We start from the raw sequence: 22,198 nt of genomic DNA on the forward strand, positions 1-22,198 counted from the left end.
ACTGAGGTTAAACACTGTTAATATTTGAATAAATAAATATTGCTGAAGTAAATGGAAGGTGAGAGAAGGAAAAAGATGACTACAGGTCTGGCTAAGCTAAGAGATAATGACAGCATTTTTTTTTTTAAAACAGGAAAGCTTGGAAATATATTTGATTCAAGGGTAGGGATGATAAGAGTGGAGCTGAAACACAAGTCTCTGACACAGGCAGTAAAAATAGGAATCGTGGGGGCTGGGTGTGGTGGCTCACACCTGTCATCCCAGCACTTTGGGAAGGTGAGGTGGGTGGACCACGAGGTCAAGAGATGGAGACCATCCTGGCCAACATGGTGAAATCTCATCTCTACTAAAAATACAAACATTAGCTGGGCATGATGGTGCCCACCTGTAGTCCCAGCTACTCAGGAGGCTGAAGCAGGATAACCACTTGAACTCAGGAGGCAGAGGCTGCAGTGAGCTGAGATTGCGCCACTGCACTCCAGCCTGGCTACAGAGCGAGACTCCATCTCAAAAAACAAAACAAAACAAAACAAAAAGTAGGAATCGTGGGCATAACGGTATTAACGGAAGCTCAGAAAGTGGCAGCAGCACAGTCTAAGGTCACTGCTTGCAGTCCCCACTCATTCTGACACCCCACTGACAGGCTTCCTTCCGTCTTCAGCATCTGACCTGATGCTGCGCCTCAGGAAAAAGCATTATAAGCAAAAAAGTGTTCACACGGTTACCAATGACAGGGTGGCTGAAGAAACAATTTCTCTCTTTTTTTTTTTTTTTGAGACGGAGTCTTGCTCTGTCACCCAGGCTGCAGTGCAGTGGCCGAATCTCAGCTCACTGCAAGCTCCGCCTCCTGGGTTTACGCCATTCTCCTGCCTCAGCCTCCCGAGTAGCTGGGACTACAGGCGCCCGCCACCTCGCCCGGCTAGTTTTTTGTATTTTTTAGTAGAGACGGGGTTTCACGGTGTTAGCCAGGATGGTCTCGATCTCCTGACCTTGTGATCCGCCCGTCTCGGCCTCCCAAAGTGCTGGGATTACAGGTTTGAGCCACCACGCCTGGCCACAATTTCTCTCTTTAATTGAGTTTGCCAAAAGATTCATCTATTTAGCCCTTGGCAACTCAGAACACTGACAAGTTATTTGTACTCTCCCCTTAAATAAGTTCAATAGTCTATATTGAAACACTCTACTGGTCAGGAAGAGATTAAAAGGAAACGACTATCTAAGCCCTATTCTCAAAATTTTGAGCAAGTTTATAATCTTTTCCATATCATGACTACTCTCAATAACTAACTGCCCTAAACTAAACCAACAAAGTATATGGCTTTTTAAAATAGCTCTTTTACATTTTATAAAACAATAAGAGATTTTAGGAATGTTATCAAGAGTCAAGAAAATCTTATCACGAGGTCAGGAGATCAAGACCATCCTGGCTAACACGGTGAAACCCCGTCTCTACTAAAAATACAAAAACTAGCTGGGCGAGGTGGCAGGCGCCTGTAGTCCCAGCTACTCGGGAGGCTGAGGCAGGAGAATGGCGTAAACCCGGGAGACGGAGCTTGCAGTGAGCTGAGATCCGGCCACTGCACTCCAGTTCGGGCGACAGAGCGAGACTCCCCCTCAAAAAAAAAAAAAAAAAAAAAAAAGAAGTTCCTAGTTCTAAAAATTACTAATATATTGTATTTGACTTAACGGGTCTAATCTACATGACAGACATCTATTTCTCATCTACTTTGATGATGGTTAGTCACCATATCTGAAAAGACTTAAAGAGATCTTGTTATATGTAACATAAGGAAAAGCAAATGTTACAGACCTTTATTGTCTGCTGCTATAAATCCCAGGATGTTTTCATGACGTAACATTACAGTTTGATAAATCTCTGCCTCACGGAACCACGAACGTTCTTCTCTAGAAGAGAATATCTTAACAGCAACTTCTTCTCCCCGCCACTTTCCTCGCCACACTTCTCCAAATCGACCTTTGCCAATGCTTTCTTGTAACACAATAGTTCTCGCAATTGTCCTCTGAACAAGCAATGGTAAACCTAAAGGTAAAAATAAATAGTACTCAACACAATCAACAATATTACATGTTTCAAACATCCTGATAGGCATAAAGAGTGACCCAGAAAGCTGACACTTTAAGCTATCCTTTTAGCAACTTATCTCACTGGGGAGATATGTATTTTATTTGCAATAAAATAACTAATTAAAAAAGGAAAATAAGATAATAAATATAACAAAAGAATCCAGAAACTCGTGCTAGAGGGTCAAGGTAGGCTTTGTAAAAGTCAGTTGAATTTTGACTATCCCTTAAGTACAGTGGTTAGGGCAGGAAAAATGTACAGGCAAAGGTAGAGAGAAATGAATGACACATGTTTAGGGAAGCAGCCTGGGCAATCAGAGAGAGGATGTATGTGGCAAAGCAGTGAAAGAGAAAGTAAGCTGTCACCAGAAGATGAAGAGTACTGAATACCAAGCTCAAGATAACCAATGAGAGCTTTAGGTAAAAGAACTTCTAAAAGATTTCTGAGAAAAAGGGCCATGGCTGGAAGCAAGATAATTTTAAAATCTTATTTTAGAAAGATGAATCCGGTAACTGTTTCATTGACGGGAAGAAAAAAAATGTGAACACAGAAACACAGAAGTAAATCTGGCTTTTTAATAAATCAGTAAGAATCACCACAGAAACTATTTCAAGGAAAGCAATTTACTTGCTAACAACTGGCTACATAGGCAACACTAGTATCCTGAAGAACAAGGCTAAGTAACTTACCTTGGTAATGGAGCACTGTTTTTCCACTAATTGAACTTGGTTTTCTCCAAAATATGTATTTTTAAGTATTGCCATACTTATTTCATTTAAAAGGGTTTACTAACTTACCTGCAACATTTAAGTGTCACTATATGTGAGACAGTAACTTAATATCCTATCCACCATCTGGTAAGTGTCATTTTAAATTACATTGACACTAACAAAGAAAATGCCAGTGTACATCATGTTCCTCACTAGCATCTTATTTATACAATCTATGTACACATAAATTGGTGTCATTTATAATCTATACTCAAAGCTGCTTGCTAGATCAAATTAACCCAATGACAGTAAATGAAATTATCTGCTCTCTTTGGTTCCCTGATGTGAAATGCTTATAAATCCAAACGTTAAATCTTTAAAGCTATCAGAAGCTCTTCTTCTTAAGTTTCTTAAATGGGTCCTTTCTTCCTTTTGCTCTACCCTCCCGACCTCCTATAAAGTAGTTAGCAGTCTAACTATAAATGTTTGTGTTTATAAGGAGGCTGCCAGTGAGAAACAGATCTGGCTGAAATCCTTATTTAAATCATAGAGCTCTTTCACACTATGAATAATCAATTCTAATTATGTCGTTTAGTGTAGATACTAATTTATTACATTTTATGAAGCCTTGTAGAGGGCCACACCACAGACTTAAAAGTACATCTAAGAGTTAATTTCAGGAGATTAATCTGGAAATTGCAAAGGCAAGTAATAAAAAAGAAAAAGGAATCACAAACACGAATTCTGAAAACACCTGACAGGTTCAGGACTTGTGTAAATGGTATGGTCAAGAAAGGCCAACAGGACAAGGAAAGTTTTTGTCTTCCCCTTTATCACTAGATTCTAGATGTCAATTAAAATTAAAAAGCAAATCTTGATCCATTGTATTATCCATATTGGGTTACTTCACATGAATAGTTGAGCATTTTAAAAAAGTTAACAATTGGCCAGCACAGTGACTCACAACTCTAATCCCAGCACTTTGGGAGGCTGAGGTGGTTGGATCGCTAGAGGTCAGGAGTTTGAGACCAGCCTGGCCAACATGGTGAAACCTGGTCTCCACTAAATGTACAAAAATTAGCTGGGTATGGTGGTACACGCCTGTAATCCCAGCTACTCAGGAGGCTGAGGCAGGAGAACTGCTTGAACCCGGGAGGTGAAGACTTTCAGAGAGCTGAGATCACCCCGCTGCACTCCAGCCTGGGCAAAAGAGTAAGACTCCACCTCAAAAACAAACAAACAAAAAAAGTAGCAATTTTCTTCTAAAGATAAAACGAAATAGGCCTAATTTAGATCTCTATATTCTCTGCTCTATTCTTCTGTACCTTTAGAACTGTTTGAGAGAAAACTTCAAAAGGGAAACAGGGACTCCACAGCTTCACATGCAGTGAACAGGAAATAAGACCTGAACAACATGCATATATTATAAGAGCTCCTAAGCTGCACAAGCTATAACGAACACTGGCCTAGAAGACTCACTATCAAAAGCTGGCACATATGCACATGTGCACACTCACACACTTGGGGTACAGCTGCCAGAACCCAACTCTTCATTGTATTCCCTGAAGTACCCAAGTTAAAAGCACAGTCTTTAGAGGTAGAGATAGGGCCTTTCCTTAATTATGGTCACAGTACTGAGTAATGAACACATGAATTCAGAATGTGAAATGCTTATACCTTTTCCTCAATTAAAGAAAGAACTAAAACAAAGTATTATAAACACACAGTTTACTTAATCACAGGCACTACTCTCATGCCTAAGGTGGCATTAAGGATTTATAATGAATAGAAGGGAAACAGATGGCATTTTCTGCTATTATTCACCAGAAGATGGCTTCTGCCTGGATAGGTTTGGAGAGAATTCAGTACACAATGAACTACGACAGGCAAAGGAGGCCTTAAACTAAGTTTTGTACAATGTAGTCAACTGATAATGTATGTTAGATTTTTCTTCCAAGTATGTTTTCAATAAGAGTAACACTTGTTATTTGGACATAACTTTACAATTTACCAAGCGCTTTCATGCCAACATTTTGTCTTGCTTGAACTCACAACAACCCAATGATGTGCACAAAGCAGAGTCCATCACTTTCATTTTAAAGATGAAATAACTCAAGCATGAGACATTGGTTAACTCCCCAAAGCTACAGAGCTAGCAAGCAATGCAGACAAGATTTTGCAGGGTAAGGCACAAAAAGAGGGAGAGAAGCTTTCAGAGAACAGAGAGCTATGGTCCCTCATGGATCTAGATATATATATATATATATATATATATAATGGAAACAGAATTATTTCATTCTTTTTCATGTTTATCTCTTAAAAGGTTAATGAAGATATTCTTATTCAGTAATCAACTATCACCCACCCACCAATTCCTTTAATCAGTTAGGTGGGCTTATTCCACTGTGGCAAGTGGCATGAGCTGCTGTCTTTCCGGAGTGTACAAGATAACAGGTCTGAGGGATTAATTCCAAATGATCTGAAGCCATCCTGATTTTCTGTGACTCCGGTCCTTGATTATGACAGTCTTGAGCAGGATTACTTCTAGAATGAGCAAAATCTTTTTGAAAATCTGAACTGAGAATAAATGGGAAGTCCCAGGAAAGCTCTAAAATAACCTCTGTCCACCACTCCTCCCCAAAGACTATCACACCTTCAGTACTAAGATGGCTCCATCTAAGTCCAAACTCTCATTGTCTTCCTTGCACAACTGTTTCAGGAATCCCTAAGCTTGCCTTCTGACCTGAGCTCCAGTGCGAGCCTGTATATGTCCTAGCAGTCAAGGAGAGAGTTCTCTTATTGAATACACACGGCCAAATTCTACAGAAGAATAATTCAGGTAATAAAATCAGTTTCTTCATTCTTAAATGAATGGATATGCAGACATAACAATATATATTCATTTCCTTAAAATAAATAGACATTTGTCATTATATGAGCTTTCTGCAACATTAGATATAATTTTATGCTCAACTTCTGCTTTAATATTTCTTTAATATCACTCAATTATAAAATTAGTGAATTTTTTTTTGAGATGGAGTCTCACTCTATTGCCCAGGCTGAAGTGCAGTGGCACGATCTCAGCTAACTGCAACCTCCACCTCCCAGGTTCAGGCGAGTCTCCTGCCTCAGCCTCCCGAGTAGCTGGGACTACAGGCGCATGCCATTATGCCCGGCTAACTTTTTTGTATTCTTAGTAGAGATGGGGTTTCACCAAAATTAGTGAAATTTTCACTATATATGCTTTCCAAATTTTCACTTTATTCATGAATTTAGCCCTTATTTGAAGACGACTCATACTTTTCAAAGGATAGTATATCTCATTTAAAAGTCTTAACAAACCACTTGAAGTGTTTTTATCAGCAGTATGGGTTCCATATTTTTGATGAAGAAACAGAAGCCCAAAGAGGAAATATGTTTTAACCAAGGTTATACAGCCAATCAAAGACAAAACTTGCTTGAGAACCTAGATCTATTTATCCTTAGCCAAGTGTCAAATTCTAAAAACACAGGGGATAGGAGTGTTCCTCTCTTAATACTTTTCCAAACCATATGTAAGAAAAAGTAGAAGATAACGCCCCTTCAGTTTAAATATGAAGCACTGCTATGCCAAAATCCACCTTGGGATGACTCTGACAATTAGCTCATCTACTTCTGATGCCACAAATATCAACAAATAGAACTGGGAAAAGCAAACCTCATTAGGGGCCAAAACTACATTAAATAAGAAGGTGATTAGACATTTTTCTGAAGTGAGAAAATGACGTAAGAGTTCATTAGTTTAATTTTAAAAAACCAGGCCTGTACAAAAGACAATTTCATATAATGTTTAAAAAGCAAATAACCTTCACAATTCTGAATACATTTTTGTCATGCCTGTTTTCAAATATAAACATCAGGCTGCTAAACAATCCTGAATAGAACGGGTTAGTTGCAGATCATTTGAACATCTCTGAACTTCAGCTTCATCTATATGAGAATAATTGTTCTTATCCCTTCTACCTCACAGTGATGAAAAGCAAATTAGATCATACAAGTGAGAACGCTTTGAAATTTATACCATCATGGAGCTGACTGACTTGTTTTAACAGTTTAAGTAAGTTCCAATCTATTTTAAACCAGCCACAGTCATATATACAACAAGCTTAAAGATTTTTGTAAGTTTCAAACCTGGAATATAATTTATATTATCTCACATTCTAACACGTTGGCTTATTAGCAAACTAATAAAATAAGTATCACTTAATTTTAAAAAGATGTCTTAGGAAAAAGGAGAAACAATTAAGTACATTACCTGAGCCAGAACCTGATGTTGTCATATCATAAATTAAGTCTTTCAACGTAGTACCCTCTGAAATAAAAGGGCGATCTAATGAAGGGTCCTCTTCATTTGGCACTCGATGGTGAATGACAGTGCGATTGTGGCAGATATATACCATCAACATGAGTGAGATGCAGACAAAGCACACTGGTCCAGCAATGACAGCTGCCAGTTCCACGGGACCAAGGCCAGGTGACGACTTTACTGAAAAAGGGCCTTGAGTGAAATAAACATCAACAACAACAAAAACACTGTAGATGGCAACCCCCATTTTCCTAATCCTACACAATTCCTGCAGCTGGCCACTGCCACCACATAGCCAAAGAGCCTCATTACAGCAGTTTATAGGGCTCAAACCCAGAACAAGTCAATCATTCAGTCTTCTCCCACTAGGCCTCCTTTCATGCACACCAGCTCTGTCAGCACCCACTTACTCCTTCTGTACTCTTCAGCCATCATTACAAAGCCAGCTGCTACCAATATCATAGTACCTTCCCCACTTATCACATCAGGTCAGTAATTCCAATAACCTGTAACAATACCCATTAACGTCTCCTTAAAAATCATATATATTTTTTAAAGTATGTTTGACTTGTCTTCTTGTTCCAAGGCCAGTACATGCTCATAGCAGGAAAAACAAACAAAAATATCAAAACAAAAAAACACACACATCTTCATCACTCCCAAACAACTCACATTTTAGTATATGTATCTCCACCAATTTTTTTTTTTTTTTTTGAGACAGAGTTTCACTCTTGTTGCCCAGGTTGGATACAGTGGTGTGATGTTGGCTCACTGCAACCTCCACTTCCCGGGTTCAAGCAATTCTCCTGCCTGAGCCTCTCAGGTAGCTGGGATTACAGGCATGTGCCACCATATCTGGTTAACTTTTGTATCTTAGTAGAGACAGGTTTCACCATGTTGCTCAAGGCTGGTCTCGAACTCCTGACCTCAAGTGATTCACCCACTTTGGCTTCCCAAAGTGCTGGGATTACAGGCATGAGGCATGCCCAGCCAATAGCTCCACCAGTTTTTTAAAGGCAGAACATATCTTTTTTTTTTTTTTTAAACAGAGTTTGCATATATATACATTTTATTCTATCTTAACCTCCTGAACTTTTAAGTCCAGATCATTTTCTTGTAACTTCCATTAATAATTAAAATTTTCTGGTTGTTTCAGAAAATTACAATTATTTTGACATTCATCCTGAGTCTTACTGGTTTACTACTTACCACCATTTCTTTCATACCACATCTTTCCCATTCTTGAGATCTTCAGTAGATTAATCTCTTATCATACAGAATCCTATTTCTAGTAATTTCCTTCGGGAACAGTCCATGCGTCCTTGTACACTGAACTTGTGGCAAGAAGGCTGTTGCCTTTGTATATGAAAAATCTTGGCCTATTTAAAGAATTTTAGGTGACTACAAAAATGTTCCATTTGCCCTCTGATATTTAAGCAGAAAATCTGAATCTTTTTTTTTTTTTTGCCTTTTATAGTAACCAATGTTTAAGTGTGTTAAATGCTTATATAATTCTTTTATTTTTAAAACTGATACTTTTTATTATATGTGTTTGGATTAATATTTTTTCATTAATTTTGCCTGGTATTCTGTCTTCTTTCTAGTCTCACGCCTTTTTCTGGAATTCTGATAATAAGCATATTGGATCATCTAAATCTGTTCCCTATATCTCTTAATATGCTCACCAACTGTCTTTTCTCTGAATTGTAACACAATTTCTTAAGCTTGTCCCAAACTTGACTATAAAATTATGGCATCCAGTCTGTTGTTCGCTCTCAATAGTGCATTTTTAAAAACATTCATCAGTTGGGCTTTTCTTCTGAAAGCAACCTTTTACAACTGTGAAATGTGCTCATTTCATAGTGAATAACTGAAAATAGACCCTGGACTGTTTGAAAGTTCCTCCCTATCATGTGGTAAACCTATTTCATAGGATGACATCTAATCTATCTAGTTCAGACTACTTCTTTTGAACTCCTAACTTTTCATTGGTAATTTTTTGCTGTTTGCTTATTCTAGAGCTGGAAATGAGAAGTTTATATACGTTAATTAGAAATATGAGAAATGAGGTGACTTCTTCACAAGGTTTTATAAATCTCTATTCAGATATTTCAAACTCAAATGATGGAAATGGGAAATTCTGGAATTATCCTTTTCTTTGTCACATTATAACTGCAGGTGCTTTCATCAAAGTCACAAAGACATTGTAGTCTGACCAACCCTTACCACGGGAGAGCTGCATTATCATGGTGAACAGGTGGAGGACTGGCCTTTTCCTTCTGTGCTACAGCAGTGCTTCCTCCTTTAATTAGCACAAGGCCTGGACCAACTCTGAGTGGAAAGTGAGCAACTGTGTCTGCTCCTCTGAGCACTGAAGCCAGGTGCTTCCTAAAAGGGAACTGAGAGTTCGCTCGTACCCTCACCTCACCCCCAATCCTTCGTCTAAGTTATTGGTTGGACTTTTCAATGACTAACCTTTCTTATTAGTTATTGATCCTATTCTTTACCAGTCTGGTGTCATCTGTACTGTAAATTGCAGAATTGCAGAAGTTCCTCACAAGTGTTGGCGTGTGGGTGGCATTCTACCATTAATTCCACTAGCATTAACATAGGTTGCCCTCATTTTTATATTCCTTTGGGATCTGGGGAAAGAGGTAAGAGTTAAATACATGTGCTCAGACTTCCATATTAAACCGGAATCTTAAAATTAAAAAGTTTATGAAGCCTTCAAACTACTGGTTCTGCCAGGAAATTTTACTTATTTAATTATCTTTTTTTTTTTTTTTTTTTTTTGAGACACAGCCTCACTCTGTCACCCAGGCTGGAGTGCAGCGGCACAATCTCGGCTCACTGCAACCTCTGCCTCCCAGGTTCAAAGATTCTTGTGCCTCAGCCACCCAAGTAGCTGAGATTACAAGCATGTGCCACCATGCCCAGCTAATTTTTGTTATTTTAGTAGAGATAGGGTTTTGCCATGTTGCCCAGGCTGGTCTCAAACTTCTGGCCTCAAGTGATCTGCCCACCTTAGGCTTTCCAAAGTGCTGGGATTACAGGCATGAGCCACCAGCCCCGGGAAATTTTAAATGTAAACTACAGGTGAAGGACCAAAATTCTAGAAATGATGTATAATTAATTTATGCATAAAGATCATAAAACAAGCTGAAATTACAAAATGAAAACATCTAGACTACTTAGTGCTGCTCTGAATTACCACTCATTAAAACACTGCTGATTGCTTTAAAAGATAGGAGCATTATATAAGGAAGAAGAAATTCACTCTGAGAACAAAGTAAAGACAATCTGAAGATGTTGTTGTGGGCTTTGTCAGAATTTGCTTTTCTCTATCCTTTTAGGTATAACAGACCTCAGAGGAAGTCCACCCTGGAACAACCTTCTTAAACAACACACACCCAGGAGGCAGGATCTTGGCTACTCTTATAAGTCTGTAACAATGGACAAGCCACTTCTTGCCTCTAAACGGAATGAATTGGATTAGACAACTTCTATGATCCCTTCCAGTTCTAAAGTCACAGAGTATGAAGAGTTTTTCTTGTAGTATCTAGGAAAAAAATTTTATAGAACAACTTACCAGTAGTTGGAAGTTCTATTTTATTGCAATGGTCCTGATTGCAGCAATATGTTGTAGTCACAGACCCAGTTTTTGAAGAGGGTGCACAAACAAATGGCCTATCTCGAGGAATTAAGTCAATTTCAGCTATACACATGCTGTTGTGTATAACTTTGTCTGTGGTCTCTGTGACAGAGACAAAGCAGAGCCCATCTGTCACACAAGTAAAATTGTCTTTTGTACAGAGGTGGCAGAAACACTGTAATGCTGGAAAAAGAGAAAGATTCTATTAGAAAAAAATCTCAAGGTTAACAGTTTGAAATTATCCAATATTCACTCTAATAATACATTCTTGATCCTATTATCACACAACTTCTATGCACTGTTCAAAAAAACAACTATTCGTTGCTCTTAGAAGTTTCAAATTATATTAAGAACCATACACATGTGGAAGCCCAAGGAAATGTAGTAACACTTGGATCCAGGTTTTTTCCTGAAGTTTTTTGCTTCCAAGTATAGAAAAATTTTGTTATGTTCAATTTCATCAAAGCAAGGCAAGCATTTGCCTTCCCATTAGAAACAAAGTACATTTAAATTTGTAATGGTTATACTTTTTTTTGTTTTGTTTTGTTTTTAACCAGCCCCAAACTAAACATTCACATACTCCTCCTTTGAGAAGCAATGCATGAAAACACTACCACCCATTAACTGTAGGCTAATGCCATTTCAGTGGCTTTCTGGGTAATGGAGTAACGGAAACAGATTTGTACTGAGCCAGACACTCCCTATTCCCCTTGGTGCAAACCCTAAAAAAGACATGTGTATTCTGGCCAGGACTGGGGCATTCTCTTAATGAAGCCAAGCAGACTACACCCATAACAATACATACATGCTCCAACCACACAGGCAACCTAACTACAAAAATGACTGGCGGCAAAACGCTAGCTTCATGCCCACTTGTATCTACTTGATCTTTATGGCTCAACCCCAGGAGTGACCTCTTGAGGGAAGTCTTCTAATTATCACCAACACCTTCTCATACACACAGATACACCTTCAACCATGCTCTCTGATGAAGTTAAGTGCTCTCCAAAACACACACTGCTTACCAGAATTGCTATTTTTCTTTCTCCTATGAAACTGTAAACTCCTTGAGGCCAGATACCTGTATTAGTCATTCCTGTCAATCTGCCATCTAACACCATGCCTCATGCACAGCAGCATTCAAAAAATACTTGTTGAATCACAATGATAGAATTGGCGCATAATTTCACCATGGTCATATGAAACTGCAAAGCAGACATGTTCTTAAATCTAAACATTCCAATTACTTGTTGGCAAGGGAAAAAAAGTCTGAGTACATGGAATGGCCATCTATGATGAGAGCAGGGAGGTACACTGTATCTAGAAAAGGAGGGGCTAGGCAGACAGGGGCAGGATAGACAGAGCTAACTCCCTGAACAGCTAACTTGCTGTACAAGAAAGGGTTAACTCAGCAGGACTGAGTTGCTCAAACCCTGCATATTCCCAAGACTTGTCTTCAAAACTGGCCTTGGCTGGCTCTTGGTAGATGAGTTCTGAACCTCTGGAATATTCTCCCTGATAAGAATATTTCTGTATGCCTGAGGCCTTGGGTCGCATGGTACCAATGCCATCAGACAGCTTATTCTAACAATGTGATTTACAGTGAACACCTATTACTTCTAGGGGCAGGGTAGAAGAAGTCTGAGGGGCTGAAGCCTGTCATGCAGGTGCTGCAAGCCTAAGTGACTGACCAACAGTAAAAACCCTGGACACCAAGGCTCAAGTGAACTTCCCTGGTTGACAACTTCGTGCATGTTGTCACATATTGTTGTTGAATTAAGGCCATCTATGTTATGCCACTGGAATAGGACACCTGGAAACCTGTGCCTGAATTCTCCTAGACTTCACCCCAGGTGCCTTTTCCTTTTGCTGATGTTAATCTGTATGATTTTGCTGTAATAAACTATCACCATGACTCTAACAGCTATTCTGAGTCTGTGAGACCTTCTAGCAAATCCAGTCTGAGTGTGGCCCTGCAGACTTACAACTCACTTGCTAAACTCAAATTCAGGAATGTCAGGTTTTCCTCAAGTGGCTGTTTCTTGGTTGCCGGCTTAATTCACATACTTGTCTATTATCTTTACAGACCAGTCAAGTTTTACCTTAATCATTTAAAATGCTTTCTTTATTCATAGACAGGTCAGCTATTTACTTCCTAAATATGAAAGAAACTCAAGAAAATTACAAGAAAGAGACACAATCGTAATACATATATATTTTTTCTTTGAGATGGAGTCTCGCTCTTTCACCCAGGCTGGAGTGCAATGGCACGATCTCGGCTCACTGCAAGCTCCTCCTCCCGGGGTTCATGCGATTCTCCTGCCTCAGCCTCCCTAGTAGCTGGGACGACAGGTGCCCATCACCATGCCCGGCTAATTTTTTAGTAGAGACGGGTTTTCACCGTGTTAGCCAGGATGGTCTCCAGCTCTTGACCTCATGATCCTCCCGCCTCAGCCTCCCAAAGTGCTGGGATTACATGCATGAGCCACCGAACCCAGCCTTGTAATATATTTAAAGACTGCTAAAAGAGATAGTAACTATTCATGACAATGTGTGATGGTGATGGCTGTCTGGCTATAATTTCCTAAGGAGGAATTCTGAACCAGGAATTCATGGAGTGGCTTCAGAGGTACATGAATCCCATAAAACTATAAGCCAAATGTTATATGTATTTACATTTTCAAGGAAAAGCTTTCAAAATCACTCACAAAGGAGTCTGTGACCCACAGAGCATTAAAACTACCACCATAGGAGATTGTCATAATTCTCTCCTAAATCCTCTTTACTCATGATTAGTCATTCAACCCATGTTTTCTAAGCATTACTTTCATCAGTTACTCTATCAAAAGCTTAGTACACAAAGATTAATAACTAATGCTCACAGCCCTTGAAGAGCTCCAATGACAAGTGAAGGAGAACACTGTAATACAATGTGGTAACCACTATATATAAAAAATATTGCCCTGAACATTCTCCCAGTTCTCAGATCTCTGTGGCTCGCCTATGTTGATGAGATAAGGGCTAAACACCTAGTCTAACAAGACTTTTAGTTTGGGGTTTCAACTTACTTCTCACGTGATAAATGCTATCTAGGGCCACACACCTCTCACCATTACAATAATCATGTCTTTCATGACCTTGGTCTTTACATATAACATCTCTCTGTCTAGTTTAAACCTATCTTCTTATCTGACTCATCCTTTAAGACCCTATTTCAACAGGACCTTTTCCATTTTTCCTAAATCTCGCCCTTACCTTCACAATAATCGGTAGCTCCTTTCGATATGTTCCATAGTGCTCTTTGCATACCTTTAGAACAGTGCAAATCAATCTATTTATAGCTTGCTGTTAAAGTGTCTTTCATTGCCTTAGGAAGGGCCAAGCTTGTTTTGTTTTTCACATCTCTGAATCCTGGTTCCTTAGGTAGTGATCAGAAAAATACTTGCTAAAATAATGTTTCCCAAATATACTGGGAGAGAAAAGGATGTGTAAGTTGGGTACAAGTTTTGAAAAAATATTTTCGTTTCAAAAGATAATCTAAAAACAAGAATAAACATTCAAGATCATGAGTAGCCACTGTCTCAACACTGGCACTAGGCTTTTACTGCTGCTGCTTCAGTTGTGTGAAGATCCCCTTCAGGCCAAATGTCCTTGCGGCACACTACACACAGCATGTTTCATAGTCATTGTAAAAGAAAGAGTAAAAAATAAAGGGAATTTGAATCAAGCAGATGGCAATATAGGCATGGCATGCATATTCAAAAGCCAATAGCCTAACAGCCAATACCATATATGCACTTTATTATATGCAAGTGTTATATGGGTCCTATATGTGTAGTACAATTTGCAAACATTTGTTAGCAGTAAATATAATTGTAGATATGTCACGTTTTTCCATTCTCATTTCCAGCAATAACTGGTTTAGAAAATCATGTAATGAAGATTTCAATAATGTCAAAATATTAACCTTATCTTCCAATGAACAAAATGGATGACATCTCAGTAAAACTTACAAGCCTGTATTTGAGGAATGCTCGCTGGCAGGTGTTTTGGTTAGGTATGATGTCTCCTCCCGAACTTAACAACAAGGCCTTGAAGTCATTAATACCCTCCTGCATAATATTACTGATGAGAAGAGGCACTACTCACAGCTTTTATTATCACTGAAGTTAAAATACAGAAACAGATTTAAAATGGAATTAGACCTAAAGCTATTTTTTTCTACTGCGAAACCTAAACATCATCTGTCACATGGAATAAATGTATTCATTTGAATTTTGTTTTTTTGTTTTGTTTTGTTTTTGTAGTTGTCTTTGTATTTAATTTGCAGATTTGGTTTATAGTGGTATATGAGCCAAGAACATAAGGGTTTTATATCTAGTTTCATGTCTACAGAATTTAAGTAACATTATGAAAAATACACTCTGTACTTCTCCTTTCAAAGAGGTCATTACATTACGGTAAATTTGAAAAAGTCAGTGCTAAACGGTTTCTCTTAACTAGTCTTTCAATAAGAAGAGGTCACTAGACAAATAAAAACATCACGATAACACAAAGCTTAACTAGGTAAATATTTCTCTCTCCAGGGAATTAAAAAATTCCACTTCACCACTTGAAAACAGTCTTGATTGACCACAAGACTGCTGTTATGTGATACGGCAAAATCATTTAGGGAAAAACTAAAACAGGAACTTAATTTTTTCCATGAACATATGAGTTTTAATTGCCATTTTAAAAAAAAAATTCAAATTTATTTTATTGATAGATTTGGCCCCTGGCTCCCCACCCGCCCCCCTTTTATTCAACTAGGTTTTTAATTTTTAAATGCATATACAGGGCAAAATTTCAATCTAAAAAATGTATACGATGACATCTCCTTCCACCAGTCTAAAGCCCAAGTTCTCCTCACTCCGCAACACATCACCTTGACTCTTTCATTTGATTCTGCAATTATTCACTAAGCATCTCTATATGCCAGGAACAGTGTCGGCTATGAGGTGTAGAGATGAATAAGACAAGGTATTAGAACTTGAGTAGTTCACTAGGGTGCAAGAGAAAGGCATTAAACAGATCATTAAAATCCTGAGTCCTGAGGAGAATGATCAAAGTGTTTCTACTCAGGTGTCGTAGAAGAGATTATCAAGAAAAGCTGCACCAGCATTCAAGTCAGAACTTGGAGAATACATACAATTTGTTAGATAGATGAGGGTGAGAAAGCTTTCCTCACTGGGTTTTCTTTCTCAGTGGCAGGATTTCATCCTTAGTGGCTGGCATACCAAGTAAGATGATCAAATTTAAATTGTTCAAGATGCTAACCACCATGTTTTATTTCATCAGGAAAATGAACATAATACCTTTCTGACCTATTTCATCACCTGATTGAGCTAATCAAATGAGATACTGTACATTATTAACATATTTGGAAACTAACATAAACGATTACATAAACACACAGAATTATCCCATATGATAAATGGCATTGTTCCCATGTGGTTTTTATTCACAGCCACCAAAGGTAAACTTCTTCCCAAAAGGAGTGACAAAATTCCACTGTAGAATCCCAGACTAACAGAACCACATGAAACTTTGAATATCATCTAGGCAATTCAGTTCTGTCATTTTATTAATGAAGAAACCAAAACTTAAGAAAACCAAAACGATTTTAAAAATTTTAAAAAGAAAACCAGGCCGGGCGCGGTGGCTCAAGCCTGTAATCCCAGCACTTTGGGAGGCCGAGACGGGCGGATCACTAGGTCAGGAGATCGAGACCATCCTGGCTAACACGGTGAAACCCCGTCTCTACTAAAAAATACAAAAAAAAACTAGCCGGGCGAGGTAGCAGGCGCCTGTAGTCCCAGCTACTTGGGAGGCTGAGGCAGGAGAATGGCGTAAACCTGGGAGGCGGAGACTGCAGTGAGCTGAGATCCGGCCACTGCACTCCAGCCTGGGCGACAGAGCCAGACTCCGTCTCAAAAAAAAAAAAAAAAAAAAGAAAACCAAAAAACCAAAATGATTTATACAAATATTCTACCCAGATCCCAGATTACAGGTAGATGTGAATCCTCACTATATTCTCACCAGCCCACAAGTAAAATCTATGCAACTATTTGCTGTACCACTATCCCCATGCTAAGTAACCCTAAACTTTAAAGACTCCCAAGTGGACCTGATATGGTTTAGACTCCCCCCACAGTTTTGAGTCTTCTGCTTGATAGCAAAAATAAGAACCAAATCCCCTGTTTAGGACCTTTCTACTACACTGTCCAACTTTGCCCCCAATCTCTAACATAGAGGGCACAGCTTTCTTAATTTTGAGATGCACATTTCTCTAAGCTTTACATTTCTAAAATCCGAATACAATTTATAACCAAAGTAAAAAGAAAACTCCGGCCTCCAGACTGAAAGGTTAAGACATGATGAGTTGTTGTAACCTATGCATGTGCAAACTTGGCTATACACAGAAAATATTACAAATTGAGTATCCCTCATGCAAAATGCTCAGGACCAGAAGTGTTTCGGATTTAGGATTTTTTTCAGATTTTGGAATATTTGCATATACATAATGAGACATCTTGGGAATGGGACCCAAGTCTAAATATAAAATTCATTCATGTTTCATATATGCTTTAATAGCCCAAAGGTAATTTAAAATAATATTTGAAGTAATTTTGAGCATGAAACAAAGTTCATGTTAAGTACTTATGTGTAGAATTTTCCACTTGTGGCATCATGTTGGTGTGCTCAAAAGGTTTTGAATTTCAGATTGGGGTGTTTGACCTGTATTCATTTCACCATCACTGTAATTACTTGTCTTGATAGCTCCCTCGCAACTATAACTTAGGTTGAACAAGGATTTCACTATGATTCAGCACTAAAAGGAAAAGCTACTGTGTACACAGAAAATTATAGCAGAACCATGCCAGGAAATACAATTACGAGCAATGAAATTTCCAAATACTGCAGAATAAATCAGAATTTTCAAAGTTTGCAGATGTTAGCATGGTGACATTTAGACGTCAAAGGAAGTGACATGAGGAAAAAGAGACGACAGAAGCCTTGGGGTTATTACTCACGGTATTATAGTATCAGGGTAACAACTCTCAGGGTAACATATCTCAAGTTGAGATCTTGGCTCTTAGGCCCAATATAAAGGATTTCCTTGGTTGCCTCATTTCAGTACGTCTCGAGGTCACACATGGAAGCACTATTACTTCTATCAACTGCCAGGGCTACCCAGGGTTAATTCACAAGCCCTATGTCTTGCTAGAAAAGCTGAGAGGTAAACAGCTGTGTATAGTATTAATATATGGAACAGACATTTCTATTACCCTTGTTAAAGAAATAAAAATTAGCAACAGAAACCTTGTCTTCCCAGGCTTAGTGTGTCATCATCTATATAACCTACTCATAGTCTTTTTATGCATATGTTTGAATACTCTTTCCTTTTTCAACCCGTTACTGGCCCTCTCCAGCCTTATCACCATCTGCCTCCAATTCAGAGTTCAACTGAAATCTCTCTTCGAAATTCACTAGCAATGCCCTTCTGGTCAAATTCAATATTCTTTTCAAAATGTTTCAGGATATAAGACAGAGTGCCACCCTTTCTTTATTAGTTTTTATATGACATCACAGTTCCCAAACTTTGCATTTGGCCCTTTGGTACATCTCAGGTCTACATCTCCAAGCCTCTTGGCCTTTTACCTGTGCTCCAAACTTGTATTTTAACTACACCCAGGAAACACTCTGCTTGGCTTACTTATCTATGCAAAGTCAAGCAGAGAGTTTAAAATCCAGTTTTTTCATCACTCTGACTTTGCTGGTGATGACCCTTATGTTCCTCACTCTACCCACTACAGCACAACTATACTTTTCTTCGCAGTGAGACTATTTCCAAATATTACAAACATGTACCAACAGGCAAGTAAAAGACCTAACGTGCACAATGTGCTTTATTCAGTTTGCTTCACTACAGCTGAAAGCAGATCACATCACTGCTGGCAAAGATGAAAGCAAAAGTTAGAAGTTATTTTTAAAAACCCTTTCAGGGACTAATGTCAGCCCTTTTTATCATCCAACAACTATTCTTCTACCCCAGTTCTTCTGAGTAATCTGCCTTATCCCTTTTCTCCATTCTCAACACCACACCCCCTTCTCAAGGAGATGTGCCCTCTCTTCTCCCTCATCCACCTCTGGAGTAAAGCACACTATACAGATTTTCCTCTTCTTTTTATTAAATATGTTGCTTTATCTCTGTATACATGGCTAAAACCCTGACCTCCAACTCCCTCCAGCCTACTATCCTAGGTTTTGTTCCTCAAAATACTCAGTTCTCAATTCAACCCTCCTGGGGCTACCCTGCAGCAGTAATATCAAAGTAAGCTTGTCAAAATAGAGAACACCATATAATGTACACAAAATTTTCCTCTAGTCCAGATAATATTTCACCCATGAATTTAGGGCATCAGAATAAACATCTGATTTTTTCCAGATAAATTCCAATTACTTCTGCCACTTTTAAAGAATTTAAGATGTATTGTTTATCATTTAACCCACATCACATCTTAAAAGAATAGGGCACTCCCAAATTCACAAGCTCTTGCTTTTCCACATTATCTTCATTTTCCAGTCTCCTGGTCTCAATGGAATTAGCCAATATAATGTTAACTGATATCAGAGAAAACACACTAAAAACAGGCTGCCCAAATGGCAAGATGGGATTTAACAGGGCAACTAATACAAAGGCTTTCACTTATATTCAAAATAAATCACACAAGTACAGCATAAAGATCTGGTTCGCAGATTTGAGGAGTTTAACAACACATGTGAAAAGAGTCACAGCCTTTATCTTTTAGTCCATTGACTGTACTACTTAGAGTTGTCTGAGGAAACAATAGGTGAAAGCAAACTTGTAGATGTTCATTACAGTATTTTATGATTGAAAACAACCTATGTGAATGACAATTCAATGACAGAATGAATCCTGATCCAATCATAAATGAAAAACTATATAGCCATTAAAACTGGTATTTCAGAAGCATGTTTAAGGACAAGGAAATCGTCCTACTATTAAAGGGAAGGAAGTAAAGCTGTATAGTGAGATTACAATTATAGTCCTGTCAAGTAACCTTGTTTTTGTTCCACTTCAATGAGTTGAGGGGATATTTTAATATACAGAGCAGATGTGTGCACTGCCTTACCCCAGGCCCTGAAAAGAAATGGAGAAACTTCTATGTCTAATGGTGAATGCTAAAACAATAACCAAATTTCTTATTTCCTCTCAATCTAAGTATGCTTTTACACAGTTTCTTATTAGATTTTAATTTGACTAGTGGGTAGGTATTATAAGGATATGGTAGTTAAGTTGATGGAACTCAGAGACAGAAAGACAAGTTAAAATCCTATCTTTGCCAGTCAGGCACTGAGTAATCCTGAGGAAGTCACTTAACTTATTTGAACTTAAATTTCTTCAACTTACCTCCTAAATTCATAACATGCTAACAGTACCAATTCTCAGAAGGTTTGAGGGTTAATGAAACAGCATGCATAGAATACTTAGCACAGTGCCCAGCACATAATAAAATGCTCAAAAATTACTTTATGCACTTTTTCAGCAAATATTTCTTTAGAGCTCCTACTATATGCCTGTCTCTGGTCTAGATGCTAGACAGAGAATCAGAGCTAATGCTGAGACAGCTCTGGGAGGCAACACTGACACAGAACACAATACAAACCATATGCACATAAAACAGTGAATGTTCACGGTACCTCTATCGTCTCTTTCTCCTTCATAAATATTCATACAGTTTTTCAACAATATGACTGAACAGACCTGGCTCAAGAACTTCACTGTAGTAGCATTAGGCACACACAGAAAGTATATTTTCAGTTCCAACCCAAATTAACAGTGTAGGGACACATCTAATGTATGTATGTAATATCCCTAACTAATAAACAAGTTAATATCTACTTAGCCATAAAATGTTCATGCTGGAAGGAATGTGAACAGAAATATCAGATCGCAGGTCCTTTAGAGATGAAGAAACAGAAATGTCCTAATAGTTACATCAACATAATCTAGATTTACTCCAAAAGTACACAAAGAAAAAAAGGATTACTTGATAATCTACAGTGATTTCCACCCCTACTCCCCACAACCCCTCACGTAGGACGAAATGAAAAATTCAACCTTTCCCTTTGGAAAGCACGAGTGGCTGTAGGAGACACTGGCTTGGCTGCACAGATGATAAGGCGTAATAATGAACGTAAATGAAAGTGGCAGATCATCCTGGGCTAGGGGAATGACATACAAAACAGAACTGTGGCAGAGAAGGAACTGTGGTAAGAGAACTGTGGTAACCACTCCCAGCTGCCATATACTCGGGGCAGAGGAGAGCAATACCTGGGCCAGCAAACAGCGAAAGATCTGTTGGGGCCACAGTTGAAGAAATGAACTGATGGTCCTGTGCAGTTAGTAATTTTAGAAGCAGAAAGCAAGACCTGAACACCTTTTTCTCAGAACACAACAGTGAACGTAACCTGTGTAGCAAGAAAGAAAAAAATCTTTACGAGGACAGAGATAATCAGGATGAGATTCCTGCCCTCAAGTTCACAACACAGAGAACACGCCACTGATAAACAGTGATGCAAAGTGCACAGATCAGAGGACAGAAAATGGAGATTTCTCTGAAAGACGACACCTAAACTAAGACTTAAGGAAAGCTAGTGAAGAAAGGAAAAGTCATTTTAGGTAGAGGATATACAAAAACATTGTACAAAAGATGCCAAAATCGGCCAGGTGAGGCAGCTCATGCCAGCAATCCGAGCACTTTGGGAGACGGAGGTGGGTGGATCACGAGATCAGGAAATCAAGACCATCCTGGCTAACACGGTGAAAACCCATCTCTAGTAAAAATACAAAAAATTAGCCGGGCATGGTGGCGGGCGCCTGTAGTCCCAGCTACTAGGGAGGCTGAGGCGGGAGAATGGCGTGAACCCGGGAGGCAGAGCTTGCAGTGAGCTGAGATCACGCCACTGCACTCCAGCCTGTGTGACAGTGAGACTCGGTCTCAAAAAAAAAAAAAAAGCCAAAATAAAAACTTGAGCCAGGCGTGATGGCATGTTCCTATAGTCCCAGCTACTTGGGAGGCTGGGGCAGGAGGATTACTTGAGTCCCAGCAGTGTGAGGCTGCAGTGAGCCATGATCAGGCTACAGCACTCCAGCTTGGACAACAGAGTGAGATCCCATCTCAAAAAAAAAAAAGAAAACAATAAGGGAGTTTGGCAGTTTAGGTGACGTAAACAAAAACCAAAAAAACTGATAAAATTCAACAGTTGTTCATGATTTTTAAAAATCTTAGCAAACTGATAAAATTCAACAGCTCTTCATGATTTTTACAAATCTCAGTAAA

The 22,198-nt window shown here is 38.7% G+C and overlaps 1 protein-coding gene across 3 annotated transcripts in view; it reads right to left on the reverse strand.

The window, feature by feature from the left end:
• The window catches only part of TGFBR1 (transforming growth factor beta receptor 1), a 51,413-nt gene that overhangs the window by 15,268 nt on the left and 13,947 nt on the right, over positions 1-22,198 (reverse strand). The window contains exons 2-4 of one of the 3 annotated variants that reach the window (XM_033237986.1): positions 10,728-10,973; positions 7,088-7,318; positions 1,811-2,041 (exon numbers count right to left, since the gene is read on the reverse strand). In XM_033237986.1, coding sequence (XP_033093877.1) covers positions 1,811-2,041; positions 7,088-7,318; positions 10,728-10,973 — 708 coding nt within the window. Of the gene's footprint in view, positions 1-1,810; positions 2,042-7,087; positions 7,331-10,727; positions 10,974-22,198 lie in introns of all 3 variants that reach the window. The other 2 variants (XM_033237985.1, XM_033237987.1) reach the window with 2 other exon arrangements.

Source organism: Trachypithecus francoisi, unplaced genomic scaffold (genome assembly GCF_009764315.1).
Source record: "Trachypithecus francoisi isolate TF-2019V2 unplaced genomic scaffold, Tfra_2.0 Lachesis_group16, whole genome shotgun sequence".
NCBI classification, from domain to species: Eukaryota; Metazoa; Chordata; class Mammalia; order Primates; family Cercopithecidae; genus Trachypithecus; species Trachypithecus francoisi.